Source organism: Humulus lupulus, chromosome X (genome assembly GCF_963169125.1).
Source record: "Humulus lupulus chromosome X, drHumLupu1.1, whole genome shotgun sequence".
Classification (NCBI taxonomy): Eukaryota; Viridiplantae; Streptophyta; class Magnoliopsida; order Rosales; family Cannabaceae; genus Humulus; species Humulus lupulus.
In genome coordinates this window covers 213,657,552-213,679,182 of record NC_084802.1, presented here as the reverse complement: position 1 = coordinate 213,679,182, position 21,631 = coordinate 213,657,552, and the positions used below count along the sequence as shown (strand labels likewise).

General features: G+C 31.2%; 1 protein-coding gene and 1 long non-coding RNA gene across 2 annotated transcripts; both read left to right on the top strand.

The window, feature by feature from the left end:
- The first annotated feature begins 4,992 nt into the window (after positions 1 to 4,992).
- On the top strand, positions 4,993 to 6,287 carry LOC133805307 (uncharacterized). Its single transcript, XR_009878912.1, has 2 exons — positions 4,993 to 5,058; positions 5,895 to 6,287. It is a non-coding gene; the product is annotated as an uncharacterized LOC133805307 (long non-coding RNA).
- A 1,609-nt stretch (positions 6,288 to 7,896) lies between these two features.
- Positions 7,897 to 13,319, top strand: LOC133803438 (O-fucosyltransferase 16-like). Its single transcript, XM_062241487.1, has 11 exons — positions 7,897 to 8,421; positions 8,517 to 8,570; positions 8,676 to 8,766; positions 9,020 to 9,096; positions 9,523 to 9,611; positions 9,706 to 9,889; positions 10,631 to 10,812; positions 11,386 to 11,488; positions 12,009 to 12,340; positions 12,424 to 12,877; positions 12,985 to 13,319. Exons 1-10 carry the CDS (start codon positions 8,248 to 8,250, stop codon positions 12,845 to 12,847), a joined length of 1,710 nt encoding a protein of 569 aa, XP_062097471.1. The 5' UTR covers positions 7,897 to 8,247; the 3' UTR covers positions 12,848 to 12,877; positions 12,985 to 13,319.
- The last annotated feature ends 8,312 nt before the right edge of the window (positions 13,320 to 21,631 follow it).

Genomic DNA, 21,631 nt, shown 5'->3' with positions numbered 1-21,631 from the left:
CCACGGCCGGCCCGAAGACAGGGATTGGGGAGTCTGTCATCACCTCTTTTCCTTTGGATTGTTGGGAGGACGAGCTGCCTGCGATCCTCTTAGGAGTGTTCTTCTTGGGTCCCATCTGGTCGCCTAGCGAACAAAAGAAGAAATTTCAGAAAAGGCGACCTAAGCATAAGGGAGAATCAAAAGGGGTGTTTCCTTTGCACGAGCTGAGGTAATCTCAGCCCGTGGAGAGTGAGTCCACGCGGTTCTATGAACACGCGCCTGTGCTCCCAACAGATCCCCGATTACTCGGAATTCGTGTGTCAGGAGGGTCAGGATAGAAATTTGCCTTGGAAGGAAAGTTTCAGTAGGCAAGAGGTGCAAAACCGCCTATGAAGCGTGTCCCCTAAGCTACCCAGTTTTGCACCCAAAGTACTGGATATTTTAAACAAGCATACCAAAAATCCTACCCAGAAAATTTCCCCAGAAAATGCACCCTATAAACCATGCTCCTAAATGGTTTTCTACTACAAGCGATACCCTAACCTAAAAGCTTTCTCCCTTCATACCCAAAAAAAACCAACAAAACCTTGCATGCAGCTACATGAATTATTTACCTAGGCTACAGTGAAAAAGAAATTCAAAACATGCACAGTCAGGAGACTTACGGAGTGTTCTGGTTGAGAAGAGGATGAAGGGGTCGTCTGGGTTGGGGCCTCGTCGGAGTAGTTGATACCAAAGCTTCAAGGGAGCCCTTGCACCTGAACTTCTGGAGTGCTGGAAATGGTAACCGGGAGAAAAAGAGGGTTTTTTTAAGGGTGAGAAGAGAGAAGAAGAAGGAAAATTCAGAAAATTTTCAAATGAACGGGTGGCCCATGCGTAAGGTGGCCACCCCTTTTATATACGTGAAAGGCCACGTGAGGAAGGTCGTTGGATTGCCCTGATGTGGAATCCGAGGCTCTCTACTCGAAAGGAGAAACGACTGCCGAGTATAGGCTAGGCCATTTAATGCGGTTCTCAGAAGACGTACCGTCACCAACCACGATGTTCCACGTATTTGGCGCCTGCGTAAAAGGTGGAATATGGAGAGTTCATGGAGAAGCCTAAAAGCCCTACACGACGTCGTGTACCACGAGCAGGGGCTTGGGGGGCAAATGTACGCCCTAATTTTCCAACGGGCTATTAGCGAGCTGAGATATGGCCTAATTATATCAGCCACGTGGACTCCCCCATGACCGGAGCTATTGTCGTCAGGTCCTACCTCGCTAGCTCGGGGTATCAAGAGGTTCGCCAAGATTACTTAAGGACCGAGTCAGGACTGTGAAGGCCACAGGTCGAGGAGGCATCCAGCTCATGGTACGAGCTGGAGTTAGAAGCTTTGACCTCTTATAAAGTCAACCACGCAAGGTAAACGTGCATATATCAGACATCACGTGTCTGATATATCCATGACTTCTCGGACACGCAGCATGAACGTGCGTATTCAGGCACCCATGACTGGGTTGGGCCGTGCAGCCCATTATCCCCCTTACCTATTGATTAGACCACACTTCATGTCAGGTTTTAGGAATTAATCATGAATGTCACAGAAGTGACATGATGGGTAAGAAGGTCACGGGATGACCCCCCCTTTACCAACTCCCAGGTGCCCTCTCCTATAAATATGGAGACCCTGGGAGTTGCAAAGGGTTGGATTCTATTGTGTAAGGAAATACCCTGTAAAGAATATCAGGCATACACCAATAATATTGGCTGGTGGAGTAGAATGATTTTAACCTTTGAACCACCTAAGAAACGTAATTGTGTCATCAGTCCATTTAAAGATCATTCCTCTATTTCGGTTCATTGTTAAGCACTAATCCCTTCCTCTTATTTTATTAATTACCTGTTGGCGAAGAACCGCGTCAACAGATATCATTTTACTAATTATTCTCAATAACATACCTTTTTGTTAAACAGATCAATAGTCTTCCACCAGAGGTGGTGAAATATTTCACAGATCCAAATGCAGTTGAGGCACCAGATATGGAGCTGTTATTCCCATTTGTTGATTCTGCTTTGCCCTTAGCATATGGTGTGTTGGGGGTTCTGCTATTCCATGTGAGTAGGATTTCATTTTCTTAAAAATAACTATAGAAAGGAAAAACACTACTCTCATTCAATCTAGTTGACCATGGGCATAATAATATGTAAATTATTTTCATCTCTCTGATTCTGTTCTACATGCTATTCTAAAAAAAATGTGTTCAGTTGTGTATGAGTAAGGGGTCTAGGGTTCGAACCCAAGCTGAAACTATGGATAATTACTTCTTATCTAGAAAATTAACCAATCCACGAACCCTACATTGATAGCAACTGAGGTGATGAAACTAAATAAACTGACTGTTATTTTAGTAAAATTTGACTTTATTTATTTAGAGTTTAATACCCTATAATTAATAATTTGTTTAATTATTAATTCTTTTGTACTAATTAAATTCATACAGGTCATCTAAAAGAGTCACATAGTCAACATTGGTATTCTCTAAATGCACCATTTTGATATAATACCAACATTATTTGTAAACTTGAGATAACAAACAAGATTTGTATCTCTACAACACAGAAATAAGACAAAAACACTGCTGAAATTGTGATACAATAACTTTACAAGTTTAGAAAATAATGCATATCAGTTTATGCTCCACCTGTCTAATATTTCAATCAAATATCTTATATTTTCAAGTAATAGAGAATATCATAGAAAGGTTACTCTACAAAAATCATGAGTAACTTGGTGACTAACCTTTTGCTTAATATTGTTCATGTGCGAACCTTTTTGGGTTATGACTTAGTCCTATATTTCAATTGTTTGACATATTATCAATTGAGTGCAGGAAGTTGGGCAGTTTCTGGCTGTATTTCCCAAAAAAGTAACACTTAGCATTCCTTACTTCATTTCTAATATCACCCTCGGAAGTTTTGGTGCTATCACTCAGGTGCGTACATGATGTAATTGTTTCTTCATTTCCTTTGTGTCTTGTTCTTCAAATAGTTTTAAATATATGTGTTTACTTTCTTTACTTCAGTAGGTAGGATCATTTATAATTTTTTTTTAAAGTTCTTTTTGTTCCTTTTTTGAGGATATGCTCTTGCTGCTCTTCTCTTGTTACTTTGTGTGTGTTTCAATCATAAAAATATTGTTTTGTCTTTGAAAAAACTAGTATAAATGAAAGGAGACAAAAACGAAGTTGTTTGAAATTTCTTTTTGTTTGAGAATTTTTTTTATCAACTGTAAAAGTGTTGTAATTTGAATCATGTCTCATTAAATTTTCATTATGTATCCTTATTATTTAGTTTAAGGTTTTTACTTAATCAGAAGCCTATTCATTTAGGTTCAATTGCATTCAAACTACTAGCTTAGTCATATCAAAGCAAAGATCTAAATTAATTAGGATAATAATATTATAAGAAAGATATATGATAAAGAATCATGTCTTTACTACATTGGCACATGAGAGGTATGCAATAACATCTTCACTCATGTTTTACCTTCTGATTGACATTGTCCCTGTTGTAAGTATAACTTTACTTCTTTGGTACATAGTGACATTGTAAAGGGACTTGACCTCCAATGCTTTATATTGTTGAGCTACCGTATTATTTTTTAAAGTTCAAACGACTACCTCCGTGAGCAAACTGGACTATTAATTTGTTATTTATCATCAGTGAAGAAGCTTTAAATATCTGGGTCTGTCTTCTGTTCTGGTACTTCTGTTTCACAAGCTCAAGAAATTTTCTTGCTCCTTTTAGTAAAATTTGTGTGTTTCATGGTTCCATTGTATGCTTGAATTCTTATTTATAGTAAATGATTTAGGTTGGGGTGCCATGGGTTCCATTTTGTTGTTGTTTTTTTATTTTATTTTTCTGTTGTTTAGCTGTTTAATGGTGGCTTCACCAAACCCTGGTTATGCTATCTATCAAAGCTAGAATAATTAATTCACAGTTTGATGTTGGGACAGCCTAACACTCTGTTTTTTAATTTTATTTTTAATCTTTATTGCAGGTATATATCATAGACTATGGTCTTGCAAAAAAGTATAGCGATCTTCAGACGCACAAGCACATTCCATACAGGTAACAGATATTTGAGAAATATTATGGTCTTAAGTAAAGTGGAAGGTGTTTATATCATGTGTAATGATTATCACTCTGCTGAGTTTTAACTTATAAATGTTAATATTAAATAACAACTTTTTAGATTGGTTTGGGCAAACATTAGGGTGATACTTATGTGTTTCTCATTATCAATTTTGTGTTCTTGGATCCAAATTTGCTTGAACCTTCAAATTTCTGATCATTATGTTAATTTATTGCTTCAGGGAAAACAAGAATCTCACAGGAACAACTTGTTATGCAAGTGTTAACACTCACCTTGGAGTTGGTGAGCCATTTATAATTCCTAATTAGAGAATATGTTATTTGTTTCTCCCTGTAATGCTTGAGACTTTTGGGCTTTATCTAATTGTGAATGTAATCTTTATGCAGAGCAAAGCAGAAGAGATGATTTGGAGTCTCTTGGTTATGTGCTTATGTATTTTTTGAGGGGAAGGTTGGATACTTATGTGATATGCTGAAATCCATTTTCCTTTGTTTCATTGCTCTGTTTCACCATATTATTTACTTATTTTCTTTACTAGTCTTCCTTGGCAGGGATTAAAAGCAGGTACGAAAAAACAGAAATACGACAAGAACAGTGAAAAGAAGATGCTTACTCCCATAGAGGTATGATCTTAAGCTCTTGCAAGTAGTGTAGGGTGAAGTTAGCATTTATAACTCTCATATGAGTATGGTATTATTAACTCATTACAGATGGTTGGTGGTGAATTTTTCAGCTCACTTCCATTGATACCATGTACTGTTATTTTTTAAAGTAAAGGCATGGGAGATACTGATATGCCTACTACTTTGACAAGTTCTTTATTTATTCTGTATACTCTCTCTTATTCATGTTTATTCTGTTTTTCCCCTTTTTGTAGCAACCAAGTGGGAAATTGGTTCTAAATCCTGGGCCATCTGCAGAGAGAATAGAGAGACCTTCAGGTTTGTTCTTTTTTTTCTTGGAAACATCCATCCTCGCTGTCCTAGTGGACATTGTTTGCACATGTTTAGAAACTCTATTATGTGGTCAGGGAATTTTTTAGCCTTTTTCTCCTTATTTAATGTTGAAGTTAAACTAATTGCTCATTGTTTTATGTTGGAAGTTAAACTGTGCTGAGCCTTTTACATATTTTATTTATGCATATTCTATAATATGATTTTATCAAGCTTTTATTCATGTGAAAATATATAATATTGATTGTATGAGTTTTGATCATTAATAATGAGATTGTTGTTTGGTGCTGTCATATTGCAATCACATGATACAATTGCAATTAGATGTGTTAGGCATGTCCCATATCTACAGATCTGTTTGTTCAAATAGATTTGAATGATTAATCTTAAATAAATTTTATTTGCTTAATTGGTTGACCATTAGACTTGTTCAACACAGCTGTAGGCCATCTTTTTCATGATTTTTGTTGAAGTATCTAATTTGCTATATGGTTTGAGCAATTCTTATAAAAATAAGCATAAACATATCTGGAGACAAATCGAACATTACAAGAAGCACAACATCAGTATTTTTAGGTCATGTTTGGAATGTGAAATTGGATTGGATTAAAAAATATAAGGCAAAAAACATTACTGACTAGTTCAGAAGAGAATTTGGGTTTAGTTTTACACTAATGAACATGACTATTTCATATATGTTTCATATCTTGCAAAGCTGCTTTGTTATGGTTTATATTGTACATATTTTTTTTTAATCTAACATTACTTACTTAAGTAGTGTTGGGTTTCATTGCTTTTTGCTTTTCATATATGTTTCATTGCAGAGTTAAATTGTTTGACAATAAGAAGAGATTAACAGTTGTAGGCTTTAAAAAATTTCAGAGCAACATCATGAGGAGGTTTGCCTTGGAAACCTGAGGAGATTTCAATTTAGAGAGCTTCAGATGGCAACAAACAACTTCAGCAGCAAGTACTTGGTTGGATGATGAATTGAAGGATGGAGCAAGTTTCATGCATGATTTACTTTTGTGTATCTTGTAATGTTTTTGTTTTTCATTTTTAAAGTAAAAAATGTTCAAGATTATAAAAATTTATTATGTTATGCTTTCAAATTTAAGTTAGAACTAAGATCTCATGAAGTAGACATATTCATGGTTTGAATTAGTTATTGTTTAATGTAATACTTGTGGTTTATCAATCTATTGAGAATTACATTTTATGATTAATTTTGATTTTTTTTATCAAAATACAATAATGAAAATATTTTAATAAAAAAAAAACCTTATAAGTATACTTATCAAAATAAAATTTAAAATATATTATCCACACTAAAGTAACAAAATTTTATTACTAGACTTTTAATATGTTATGGTTTAGAAATATATTATAAGCATAACAAATCGTTATGATTTATATAATATAACAAACTAAAAATGCTATCAAAATAATCAAATGTAACAGTGGAAAAGTGTTATGCATAAAGTATAAGATTAAACTCCAAATTTATAATCAAATACTCTAACTAAATGTTATTATTTGAATATTATAGCAACTAAAAATGTGTTATTGAATAGTTTAAGATAACATCGAACATAACATTCGAATACTGTTATAGAAAAGACATGACTTTTAATAACAGGGGCTATGTTAGCATTTTCAGAAGCGTTATCAATACTCCCGGTTAGCAGTTTTTAAGTGTTATGAATACTGTTTTTTCTTGTAGTGACATCACTGTGTGTAATAGTTGAGTGCATATATCATTACTCATCATGATATCTCCTAGCACAAGATAGTGTTGTAACTTTATTTTATTAATCATTGGTCCAATTGTGTATTTATTGTATAAGATTATAATATTGGTTTCACATTTTCATTTAATCTATATTATTCTCTAACATATGGTATTATTCGATCACAAATAATAATTAAAAGAAGCAGCTTTATGCATACACTATCGAATCTAACTATTGTATCAATCTTGTAATTATGTTTCTATAAAGCTATTCCTATATATAAATACATATTAGGTTCCTCCATAAATAAATGTTTGAAAAGAAAAGAAAAAAAAAAGAAAAAGCTAGAACCATAACATTACATCCAAAATTTGGGAGCATTTTATAACAAACTTTTAAACAAAAATACATATTTTTAGTCTAACCACCATAAATATTTTTCCTTTCGTTTTCTTTTAAAATAATTGTATCATAAATACTTATAGGTGCACTCTTAATAATTACTACTCATGAATAATTATTTTAATATTAATATTAGATTAAGAACAATGATCTATATTTATAGTTATTAATTAATATTTTTAAAAATAAATTTTAATTTTTTTAATTTTTTTTAAAAATTACATATTGATAACTTACTATACCAAGTTACTATATTGTCAAATCATCATAATTATTAGTATCATTCATTTTATTTTATGGGTAGTAACCATTCATAAAACTTTCAAATAGATGAATTGAAATATTTATGCCATAAGTATAAATTTTTCTTCTTCTTTCAGTTGAAACCGGTGCAATTGTTTTACTTACTATTTAGACCGCAATCATTATGTTTAGTTAACAAAAAAAAAACTTAAGTTAATAATAAATACATTTTGAAATTTTAAAATATGTACATTGAGCATTTGAAAAGGAAGAAAAAGATTAATTAAACGGCTAAAAAAGAATAATGGAAAATTAATCCAAACAAACAAACATCGTCCCACATCATCAGCACGTGCCATGCACGTGGGAGTGAGAGAAAGTATTGTAAAAGTGAACCGAGATAGAGACAGTGGAGAAAGAGAAGCAGGGAATGTGTCGCAACAACTGGAACCAAAAATATATAAAATCTGAAAGAAAAAAAAAAGAAAAAGAAAAAGATAGATTAGAGGCAAGAGGCGGTGGTGCCAAACTGGCTGAATTGGGTTTATTTCCCAGACCCAAATCTCAGTAATAAACCTCTCATTTCTTTCCTATATATATGTAAAAGTCGGCTTATGATATTGCGATGCATCATCAGTGTCGTTTTCTCTAGAAAGGAGAAAGAGAAGATTCCCTTTCTCTCTACAAAACAACTTTTTCAGCCATTGTTGGAGTCGTAAACTGAGATCCATCCATGAGTATGGTAACAAACCCTAGGTAGGTGTAGCGCCGGCGCTTGGTTCCGGTCCGGCGACAGGTGATGGCATTTCAACGGCGGCGCAACAATTACTACCACCGGTTTCGGTATTTGCTTCAAGCCGTCTCTGTCGTCTCCGGCGCGCTTCTTGTTCTTCTCGCGATTATCTCCTTCCTTGCTCCTTACCCTGTCGATACCGATAGTCCTGCCCTGCGCGTTCAGCGCGACTCCTCTTCGGTACACACACTCTCTCTCTCTCTCTCGTTTGATCTCAGGTGAGAATGTGGAATGCTTTCTTCTTTTCTTATAGATTTGGTTAAATTTTCGTGTAGTTAATTGGTGGTACGGACGATGCGATTGTAGGAGTGTCAGTGTTTCGAGTTCCGGTTAGGGTTTTTTCTCATATCTATGTGTTTTAGATGTTTTTGTTGTTGTTTTTCCTTGATCTGAAGTTCATTTTCCTGTAATTTTCTCGATTATTCGAAAATCAGAACAATGGAATGAGATCAGGTCGTGATCTTTGGACTTCAAGGAATTCCAAGTACTTCCACGGATGCTGCAATGCCAGCAACAAATATTTGAGTGCGTATTCGAGCCGACCTACATTTTCTTTCTTGTTGTATGAGGATTTTATCTTCAGTTCCGGTTAGATTGAATTCGATAGGTTGCTTTTATTTTTTGTGTACCTAGATCTAAGGCTTTGAAATTGATTAGGTCACTCTTCAAATGACATGATCGTTAACTGATTGCTTTTCCAATTTTTAGGTCTTTAAGAATCCTTGTTTCGCATAGTTTTCCTAATGTCATGGTATATCCGTGTTATTTGCATGTATAGAGGCTGAAGCTATTACGCGTCCTAATAGATACTTGGCAATTGCAACTAGCGGAGGCTTGAATCAACAAAGAACTGGGGTAATTTCTTTGACTTTTGAATCCTGTACAGTTGTATGATTTCTTTAAGCTTTAATAGCGCTTCATTATGATTATGGCCGAAAAAGTAATATAACACGCACAAACAAATTATGATAATAAAAATAAGAAAACGAGAGAAATAGAAGTTGAGTGATTATTTGTGAAGGAAGAAGATTAGAAGGTGAAGGCGTAAAGCTACAAAAAATAATAAGTTATTGGTAATATTTAGGAAGGATGAACGTTTTGGTTAAGACTATCGAATGTTAAGACTATTAGTGACATGGTTAGAAAGAATGACTGGGGTTATGAAATATTTGCAGATACATTTCAACAAGTGAAGGAAAAAGGATTGTTGAAAATCTTGTGATTATTGATTACCATGATTTCTTTGAATTTTGAATCTTAGAATGACTCAACCTTTCTCAGATTACAGATGCTGTTGTTGCTGCTCGTATATTAAATGCCACTCTTGTTGTTCCTAAGCTTGATCAGAAATCTTTTTGGAAAGACGCAAGGTAATCATGGAATGCTCATATTTTCTCAACTTGAAACTTGATAATGATGGTTACTCATTCTCTCTGTATAGGTGACAACTTTTCTTTCTTGCAGCAACTTTTCTCAGATCTTTGATGTTAATTGGTTTATATCAACTTTGGCAAAAGATGTTAAAATCATAAAGGAGCTCCCAAGAAAAGGAGGGAAAACATGGAGTCCTCATACCATGCGTGTTCCAAGGAAATGTAGTGAAAGATGCTACAATAATCGTGTGTTACCTGTTCTTTTGAAAAGGCATGTAAGTCTTCTGTGCCCGAACACTCTTTTTGCCCTAAAATTTAATATGGGGCTTATTCCAAATATTTTCTTTGTAAGATAATTCAGGAATATATTTTTGCTTAGATTTGTTTATTCTGTTCCCTTATTCTTTACCATGGAGTGGCAACTTGGTTTTGGGATAAATCGGATCGCCATTTTACATATCCTAATTTGTTTCTTGTTATGGAAAGGATAGTATGTGGTAAGTTTTTGACAGAGACAAACTCCTTGTTATATTGTGAGGTTATTGAAGTTGTTTGTGTTTTGAGTATTTATCCCACGTTTTTCATCTCCTGACATCCTTTCCCTCCATCTTGACTTCAGCACTGGCACCAGTTTTAATGTTAATTTGGACTATGAATCCCAAATAAGGTGTTTTTGAACTATTGTCTCAGACTTGGGAGTTTCATTTCACCTTGATTTGCTCTTTTGTTCTATCCCTGAATAGAATATCTAGTGATTTCAATATTTGCCTTAAGTTTTCCCCCCCTCTTATCAACATCCTTACCCCTCCTCCTGAATTTAGAATCACCACCAATACCATACAGTATTTATTGTTGTTTGAATATAGAGTTGATGAGTTGTGAAACCATTGGCACGCAATAAAGAGTTTGGAGTTTGATTTGAGACATTGGGTTCTCATGCTTTTCTGTTCTAGATTTGTGCTTGAATAAATTTCTAGCAATTTCAAAGGCGCTTAAGGATCTTCATTCCACGACAGGCTGTTCGGCTTACCAAGTTTGATTACAGACTTGCAAACCGGTTGGATACAGACTTGCAGAAACTGAGATGTAGAGTTAACTACCATGCTTTAAAGTTTACAGATCCAATAAGAAAGATGGGTGAAAAACTGGTGCATCGAATGAGGATGAGAAGCAAGCATTACATTGCATTACACCTTAGGTATTCTGATTTGCTTTTTATCCTTTTTTTTTAAACTATATATATTTCATTACCACTTATATAATTGCAGAATGTAATATTACTTTTTTCCATGTTGTGGCAGTGTGATATTGTTACGTGTTTTTTTTGGATGTTTTAGTTTCGAATGTGCCTAATGGTTTTGCTTACTTGTATTTATCATTTATCAGCACATTCTCGAATTACAGATTCTTACTTATGTGAACCTAATACTTGAATTTCACTAACTCTCTGTTTGGATAGGAGGGGAAAAAAAAAAGAAATCTCTTTTAGAAAAAATAAAAGTTCAATGTAGTATAAGTTCATAAAATTTAGAACAATTATAAATTTATTCAAAAAGAGAAGATATTCAAAATTATGTCTTATAAAAAATTTCTTTGGTAAAATCCAAGATTCAAACAAAGCTTAAGACAGTTAGGAAAGTAGCAGTGATATTGTTTGAGTGGAGAGCTTATTCTGTTGAGAGCTAACGCTATACATGCACTTCTTAAAAACTTCGGTTTTCTTACATTGTAGATGTGATTTTGAAGTTTTCTTATATTAATATTCTTGCAGGTTTGAACCTGATATGCTTGCGTTCTCTGGTTGTTATTATGGTGGAGGAGACAAGGAAAGGAAGGAATTGGGTGCAATACGAAAGAGGTGGAAAACTTTACATGTAAGGCTAAAGTGCCATACTCTTATATTAATTAATTTTATTTTATTTAAAAGCTAAATTATTTGTTGGTTACAGCACAGAACTAGCACACGAAATAAATAAAGCAAACACATCCTGAGTGCGTTTTTGTTACTTTTACCCTCTTGTTTGGAACTCAAGAAAAATTAATTTTAGGGAAGAAAAAAAAAATTTCAAAAGATTTTATTTTCTTATGTTTGAATACAAACAAAAAATTAGAGAATATATTTTTAGAACAATTGTAAATAATTTAATAGCAAAACATGCTCCCTTCTCTTTTCTCTATTTGTTTCTCTCTTAAAATTATTTCTTAGTAAAATCTGAGATCCAAAGAAAGTCTTAATGATTCAAAAAAATAAGTTCCCATTTTTTTTCATGGTTTTGAATTTTAATGATTCAATTCTTGATTTAATAGTTTGATTTTATTCCCATTTTTTTTCATGGTTTTGAATTTTAATGATTCAATTCTTGATTTAATAGTTTGATTTTATTCCCATTGCAGATAAGCAATCCCGACAAGGAAAGGAGGCATGGTAAATGCCCACTCACGCCAGAAGAAGTTGGTCTGATGCTGAGGGCATTGGGCTATGGTAGTGATGTTCATATCTATGTGGCATCCGGAGATGTATATGGAGGTGACGAGACATTAGCACCCTTAAAGACACTATTCCCAAACTTCTATTCCAAAGAGACTATAGCAACGAAAGAGGAGCTGGATTTGTTTTCTTCATTTTCTTCTCGTATGGCTGCACTTGATTTTATAGTTTGCGATGAAAGTGATGTTTTTGTTACCAACAACAATGGTAACATGGCCAAAATATTAGCTGGTCGAAGGTACACCAATTTTATAGTCATGTTTTTTGTTTTCTCTGATGTTTTATTTGAAGACTTATCTTTCTTGTTTTGGCCGGTCACAGGAGATATTTTGGGCACAAACCAACCATTCGTCCTAATGCTAAAAAACTATACCGTTTGTTCTTGAACAAAAACAACATGACCTGGGAAGCTTTTGCCTCTAGAGCCCGTACTTTTCAGAAAGGTTTCATGGGAGAGCCAAATGAGGTGAGGCCAGGTAGGGGTGAGTTCCACGAAAACCCGTCGACCTGTATTTGTGAAGAGCCCATGCCCAAGGAGAAGAGAGATCTAGGATCTAGGAAGCATGGAAAGGGAAACGATGATTCAACGAGAAGGGAGGAAATATTTGAGGACCAAAATTTTGATGATGACCCTGAATGGCCTGATATGGAGGAAGACTACAATCAGAGCGGCATTGGAATAGGTTTGGATTATGATGGAGTCAACTCTGAGGAACCTGAACTGGAGGATATGCTTTCTGACTAAACAATTTCAGCTGAATCCTTTCGCCAAAGAGTACGTAGATTGATTCTCCCTTCACTCACTTTCAGGTTTGATTTTGCCATCTTGTATATAAGAATATGGGAGAAAAGATTTTGCTCACGTTTTACATGACATTTCAGAAGCTTGTGAGGAAAAACATGGCACGGTATGGTAATGGTCTGTTAAAGAGGGAGGATTTTCTTGAGTTTCATCTCTCGATTTGAGAAAAAATACCTGCAGAAGGAGAATATGCACATACAACTGGCCTTTTTCGATTCCAATTGTAAATTTGGAATCAATTTGCTCACCGGCTCGCTCTCAACTATGAGTAATTGTAAGTTCACTAACGCCTATGGTTTTTGAGAAATGTTTATATTTTCTTTGTTATTTTCTTTTCTGTCGACTAAAGGCGGGTTTGTACACTATTTATCCTATCGTTGAGCTTAAAAGGCCGGTCTGGCCTGCTTGTGTTAAACAGGCCCATCTTGTTTTTACTAACCAGACCAAATAAAAATATAGCTAAATTATTAGTGGAAATTACATTTTATATGGACTTTTTATTGAAGTTTTAAAAAATATGGCTTTTTTTTCAGCATAATTTTTTTATGGTTTTTTATACTTTTTTATCATTTTTATGGCTTTTTTTTTTCCACATTTTTGTCAAAATTTCTGATTATGCCATATCTTTATTACCATTGAACTTTTTTTTTTCAAGTAGAATGATAGTTTTGTAATGTCATTTTATTTAATTTTTAACTTTTCTATACTACATTTTTTATGGAAAAAAACTTACATTTTCAGTTATTATAAAGGTTAGTTTTCATATTTTTATATTATTTTATTTTAACTTTTTTATATTATTTTAGGTGCCATCAAACCAACTAAATAAGCATGAAGCAAGAATTGTCGTTGGTATTTTAAAATCATTTTAAAAAATATCTTGAAAGCTTCCTCCTGCCATCTAAAATCAACCAGTTCTCATAATAATTTTCCTTTCCTGTCCATGAGATTTTTATTAGTTCTGACAAAATATTGGTCATTTTTCTCAAGAGCCTCATCAATGGTGCAAAACTACAAAATTTAGAGAAAAAGTTTATTGAATGTTACTGAACATATTAAGAAAAAGAAATGCACTAAAGGACATTGGTACAATTAAAGCACCGGAACAAATAAATACACATATATAGACATAGCAAGAGGGCATATACATTTTGTCTTAGTATTATAAACGATGGGGATCACCCTTTTAGGTGTTTTGGTAGGTTGATAATCAAGTTCTATTATATATCTTAGCCAACTCCTATTCTTGGGTCCTACTCTAAAATTGTATTAGCCAAACACTTGGGGTAAGCAAACAATCCCTTTGACTTTCACATTCTGTAATTTCTATCGAATTTCTTTAATTCTACTCCACACAAATGATTTGATATACTACTCATTCTTAACAATCACAATATATTTACTTATCTTTTTTGCACTCTTAATTTACTTGGAATGAAACTTCCCCATTACTAGAATTCTTTGACTCCTAAGTCAAAATTTGAATTAGAATTCTCTTTATATAACTAATTTTATACTAATTTGTTATTTGGTTGTTTTGCAAAAATCTTTTTTTTTTTTTTTTTTTTGTGATATGAATTGTGTTTATTATTTTTTATTTATTTATTATAAACATTTTTTTTCTTATTTTTATATTGTATGTTTCTTTTTTCAAATTCTGGGTAAGGTAACCAGTTACTTGATTTATCTTTGACAATTATGTAAAAAAAAATCCTAGAGCTAGGTTAAATAACATGTACCAGGAAGAGTAACTAGTTACCCTGAGAGAAGTAACCTTCTGCCATAAGAGGGGTAACCAGTTACCATAAGAGGAGTGACGGGTTACTCTTATTAAATATGAAAAGAAACATCAAATCTGAATGAAAAAGAGGAAGAACACTTCATTGAAAAAAGGAATAAATAACTATGATTTTAGTAACATAGGTAACTAGTTACCATAAAGAACCCATAAATATATACACACATCATAACGTGAAGGTAACCAGTTACCCACATAAATATACACACAAAAAACGTGAATGTAACCAGTTACCCCAGAAATATACATACAAATAACGGGAAGGTAACCAGTTTCCACAAATTTGAAGATAGAAAAAAAAATTAGATCCACCCCTTCTTCTCTCTCTTCTTCTTCATATAATTTTTTTTTCTAGATTTGAATGTTCCCATCAGGGTAACTAGTTATCCATTCACGTTTGCATATTTTTATTAGTTTTATTTCCAAATTTTGGTGTTCCTATAAAGATTACAGTAAAAAGAAAATGCTGAAAAAATTGATTTGAATTTTTATATATAGTGGAAAAAACTATAAAAAAAATTACAATAATAAAAGATAATACATAAAAAATAGTAAAATAATTATGTAATGTTAAAATATGTGTGAAAAAAGGGGAAAAAAGAAAATGGAATGAGAAAAAAAATAAGAAAAAAGAAAGAAAAAAAACTTAGGAAATAAAACTAAAAAAAATATGAAAAAACAAAACAAAAGAAATGATGAAGGAAAAAATAGATGAATGAATAAAAATAAAAAGAAGAAGAAAAATAATGGGAAAATGGAAAGAAAAAATTGGTAGAAAAAATTGAAAAAAAATGGAAGAAGAAAAAAAGAAAGAAAGAAAAAGCTCATATGTTTGAAAAATGAAAAAAAAAAATAGAAGAAGAAAAAAAGAAAGAAAAAAAAAGCTCATATGTGTGAAAAAAGAAAAAAAAAATAGGAGGAGAAAATAATAAATACAAAAATGAAGAAAAAAATGGAAAAAAAACTGAAAAAATATGAAAAAAAAACATTACAAATGAAATAAAAAATTTGATAAATTAATAAAGAAGAAGAAGAGGAGGTGGAATGGAAAAATGGAAAGAAAAAAAAAAGATAAAGAAAAAAATTGGTAGAAAAATAAATAAATAAGAAAGGAAAAAAGAAAAAAAATAACTGAAAAAATAATTAAAAAATTGAAAAAAATAAAAAAATAAAATCACTTTCAAAATCAAAGAAAATATAACTATGATAAAAAAAAGTGACATTTTCATATTTTAGTTAGCTACTAATTGTGTTTCCCATATTTTAATTTTGTCTTTAATAAATTTTCCCATACAAATTAAGAAAAGTATAATTTCCATATTTTTTCACATTGATGGTATAAAAGCCATATTTTTTAAAAATCCCCAAATTATTAAGCCGATAGCTTAGGGCCCACGACCCAAACTTGGTGAAGCGTTATGTATTGTGCGTAGGGCTGATCATTGGGCGGGTTGGTCGGGTTACAAGGTATTTTTACCCGTCCAATGTCATAATCGGGTTAGCAAAAGTGACTCGTAACTTGCTCAATTAAGAAATTTTTTTTGTTTAACCCATCCAATAATAATTTGGGTGGGTTGGTCGGGTCAACCCACCCAAATAAAAATAGTTTTTTTTTTTTCTTCACATTTTTGTAATTTTTTTTCTTTTAAATACTAGTACTAATAGTTTGTTTATTTTTTTAAGCTTAAAATAATATTTTAAATTTATAGTAAAAAAATTAAAACTTAATTAATTTATATATTTATTTGAATATATTAAAAATAATAAATTAATAATAATTCTTAATTGGGCGGGTTGGGTTATATTGGGCGGGTTGATAATTATTTTCAACTCGCCCCATGTAACAATTGAGCGGTTTAAATTTTGGTCGGTTTATTTAGGTTGTGTTTTTTGGTTGTTTTTTCGGGTTAGTTTGGGCGGATTATTTGTGATGGGCGGGTTGTAAAAATTTCTACACAGCCTTAATTGTGTGTTCTCCACGCCCAAACACTCGTGAAATTGAGCGGGCCTAATGTTGGTGGGTTCAATTATTTAGAGAATGCCGAAAAATATGGAGTCCCAAAGGGCCCTCCAGGTTCATTAAGTTTAGGCCCAATTTTAGGCCTACACTGGGGGCGAAATACGTAATTCCCCAAAATTGTTCGTCAGGCCCAATTTTTGGCCCACGTAAAATGATCGAGCCGAAATACGTAATTCTTCAAATTTATCAGGCCCAAAACTATAAATTGACGCCCAATAAAAGGCCTTCGGAACATTATATTTATTTCATTAGGCCCAAAGTTTTTAATTTCAGGCCCTAGATTACGACCACTAAAAATGGACCGAAGTATGTAATGCTCAATTTTTGGCCCACATAACTAAAAAATCATTTTCAGCCCCAATTTAATCCAAGTTATTTGGCAGGCCCACGTAAGCCCAAACTCACAAATGTTGGCCCAATTTGATTATACCTAAATAAAAAAAAGGAATTTTTTTAAAATATGGCTTTTATACCATCAATGTGCAAAAATATGGGAATTATATATTTTTTATTGTAAAATTTATTAAAGAATAACTTAAAATATGAAAAACACAATTAGTAGTTAACTAAAATATGGAAATGCTACATTTTTCTATTATAATTATGTTTTTTTTATTATGAAGGTAATTTTTTTTTTCCCTTTATTTTTAATTATTTTTTCAATTATTTTTTCTTTTTTTTTCCTTACTTATTTTTTCTTTTATTTTTTCCTTTATCCTTTTTTTTCTTTCAATTTTTCCATTTTTCTTCTTCTTATTTTCATTTTTATGCATTTATTAATTTTTTTCCTTTCATTTATATTATTTTGTTTTTTTTCTTCATATTTTTTCAGTTTTTTTTCTTTTTTTTTTCATTCTATTTTTTCTTCATTTTTGTATTTATTATTTTCTCCTTCTATTTTTTTTTCTTTTTTCACACATATGAGATTTTTTTTCTTTCTTTTTTTCTTCTTCCATTTTTTCTTTTTTTTTTCAAATTTTTCTACCAATTTTTTCATTCATTTTTTTTCTTTACATTTTTCTATTATTTTTCTTCTTCTTTTCATTCTTATTTATTCATCTATTTTTTTTTCATTCATCATTTCTTTTGTTTTTTTTTTCATTTTTGTACTTATTCTTTTCTCATTTCATTTTTTTTTTCATTTTTTTCGCACATATATTTTAACATTACATAATTATTTTACTATTTTTTTATTATTATATTTTATTATTGTAATCTTTTTATAGTTTTTTCCACTATAGATAAAAAAAATTCAAATCAATTTTTTCACCATTTTCTTTTTACTGTAACACTTATAGGAATACCAAAATTTGGAAAGAAAACTAATAAAAATATGAAAACGTGAATGGGTAACTGGTTACCTTCATGTTCTTTGTGTGTATATTTCTGGGGGTAACTGGTTACCTTCACATTCTGTTGTGTGTATATTTATGGTTTCTTTATGGTAACTGGTTACATATGTTACTAAAATCATAGTTACTTCTTCTTCCTTTTTTAATGAAGTGTTCTTCCACTTTTTCTTTCAAATTTGATGTTTCTTTTCATATTTAATATGAGTAACTTGTCACCCCTCTTAGGTAACTGGTTACCCATCTTATGGCAGAAAGTTACTCATCTCAGGATAGCTGGTTACCCCTCCTGGTGTATGTTATTTAACCTAGCTCTAAGATTTTTTTTACATAACTATCAAAGATCAATAAAGTAACTGGTTACCTTACGCAGAATTTGAAAAAAAAAACGTACAATCTAAAAAAAACGTGTTTATAATAAATAAAAAATAATTTTAAAAACAATTCATATTACAAAAAAAAATTTGCAAAACAACCAAAGAAAAATTTAATATAAAATTAGTAATATAAAAACAATATAAAAAAAACAAATAAGCTAAAAAAATAATAATCAAATTTCAAACATACCCTTCCAAATTAATAAAACTTGATTAAGAGTAAAACTATAGCATAAACCAACTTTTATACAAAAATATGAGAAAATAAACCCATAAAAGTGAAAATTATTAAAAAAAGCCATAGATTAACTTTTTTTGAAAAAAAAGTCATATTTTTGCACACTCTAATAAAAATCTCATATAAAATGTAATTTCCTCAAAAAAAAAAAAATAAATCAAGCCGAAAGTATTTCAGTCCGAATTCTAGGCCGAACAAAATATATTCAGGCCCACGTTTTACCAAAATTATAAACTTAGGCCCACTTTACCAAATTAATGTTATCAGGCCCAATTATAGCCCAAAACGGCCCAATTTTACGCCAGAAAGTATGGATTTAGGGCCTAATTAAGGCTCGCTTACGCCCAAAATCACATATTTAGGCCCGCGAATGCCAAAAAGATAAAGGGAAATTTACAAAAATACATTAACATTTAAAAAATATATGAAAAATACGGTAGATTACAAAAATACGGAATTTTTATGAAAAACACGGAGTGGCAAAAGCATAAATACGGAGTAACAGTGAAATACAACTTTTTTTGTTAATAGTCGTTACAAATTCGTAAACATGTGTTACAGATACGTAAACCAGTTAAATAAAAATATTTTTGTAAACAACATTTACTAATATATAACTAAGTTTTACATATTTGTAAACAAGTTTTACATTTTTGTAGACAATATTTACAAAATAATTCGTTGCTATTTTTTTATTTTTTTTGTAACAATGGTTTACATAACTAATTTTATAACTAAATTTTTTTATATTTGTGACTAATATTTTTAAAAGTAAGTTGTGAATTTAATTAACATATAACATACAAAAATATATAAAACTAAGTTAAAATGTTAAATTGCATTAAACAAGTAACATATATTTTTTTTAACTAACATTTACGAAAAAATTGTAACTAACATTTACGAAAATATTTTATAGTTAAGAAATCATAGCCAAAATATACATAAAAATATTATACTTTTCCATATTGTTACAATATTGTACCAAAAAATTACAAGAACCTTCATATTTATGTTATATAACTTAAAAATATAAATTTAAGATATTCATTATTTCTTAAAACACTTTATTAAATATATATATATAATGGTGAAATACAATATTTTTTTAAACAAGTTTTACATTTTTATAACAACAGTTTACAAAACTAATTTCACAACCAAAAAATTTATTTTTGTAACTATCATTTACATAAATATTTATAAATTGATTTAACATGATTGTTACAAAGATTTATAAATTTAAGTTTAATTTCAATTAATTCGATATTAACTTGTATAAATATTTATTTATTTTGAGTAATTGTATAAATATTTATTTTAATATTAATAAATATATTTATTTTAAATAAAAATAAATCAATCTACTTTATTGAAGGTAGTAGCTATAATTATTATTACTTTTATTATTATATTATTTGGTACACCTGAATTCTCATTAAGAATGGAGACAAAAAAGGAACAAAAAATAAATTAAAAAGAGATCAGTGAGAGAGAATAATTTTTTTATATATATTATCTTTTATAGTCAAAGCGTATGGATATAAATACATAATTATGATGTAGTTTGAAATTATGCATCAACTACACAGAGAAAAGAAGGGCCAACATATATACGGTTGGGGAGAACCGTATTTTTGTAATTAATGTAATATACCGTATAAAACGATTTTTTTTTAAAATTACGGTGGGACATGTAATTTTTCCAAAGATAAAAGTTATGCCCAACATTATGTACTCAGGCCCAGTTAAGGCCCACGAAGATCAAAATATAGGCCCAATATAAGGCCCAGGTAACTTGACTCTTTCATATCAGGCCCATAATTTTAATGACTCGGCCCAAGTTTAGGTCCACGTAGGCCCAAAATTTTAAACTTAGCCCCAATTTGAAGCACACGTAACAAAATGATTTTATATCAAGCCCAACAATATTTTACTTGGCCCCAATTTAGGCCCATTATGTAAATATTTTTTTTGGTGAGGAAACAATATTTAGCCCACGTAACCAAATTGTTCTTGAGATGTTAACATAAATATGGGAATCTTAAATAAACTTTAAATATATATGGACAAAAAAATAATTAAGCCAAATATGGTAATACACGGTTAATACAAAATAATAAATATGGAATTCCCATAAACTAAACTAACAGATTCCCATAATTTTCTCACCCACTGCCAATCAAGAAAATTTTTGTATGGTACAGCAATTCATCGACTATTTTTTCCGATCACAGCTTCATATTCTCCATTCTTTCCGATCAAAATCCGATCAATAAGTGATAGCTGCTACTCTCATCATCGTCTCCGATCTGGCTGCTACTCTCATCATCGTATTCTTTCTCCAGTAATCAAATTAAAAATTCAATTGAATTTGAGATCTTCTTCTTCTTCTTCTCCGGCAAATCTTCTTCTTCTTCTTCTCCGACTACATCCCCTGCTTTTACGTTCGTTCACATCAGCAAACGCATAAATTCATCAACTTCTCTGATTTCTCAAACAGGTAAGCAAATCTTTCTTCAAATATACGACATGCAAAATATTTACACAAATAATCTGCAAATTACTTCCTGATAAAATTATTGACTCAAACTACTTGTTTCAAAACTTTTTTAATTACAAACGTGAAACCAGTTACACACACAAAAACAGAATTTAATGCAACATAAATAAATATGGAAACTGGAAAATAGTTCTCGATTCAGAAAAAGAAACCAGTTACTAAAATAATTTCAACATTAATAATGTTCATTCACTAACACAACCAGATACATTTTAAACATCACTAAAAATTATGTTGTGCTATATTGCAGATATGGAGACCATAATGACATTGATTCGATTTGGAGGAAAATGGACAGATAGATATCAGTATGATGAGTACACCATGACTGGACTGATAATGCCAACAAATTGTTCTCTAAACAATTTGGTTCATTTAGTGA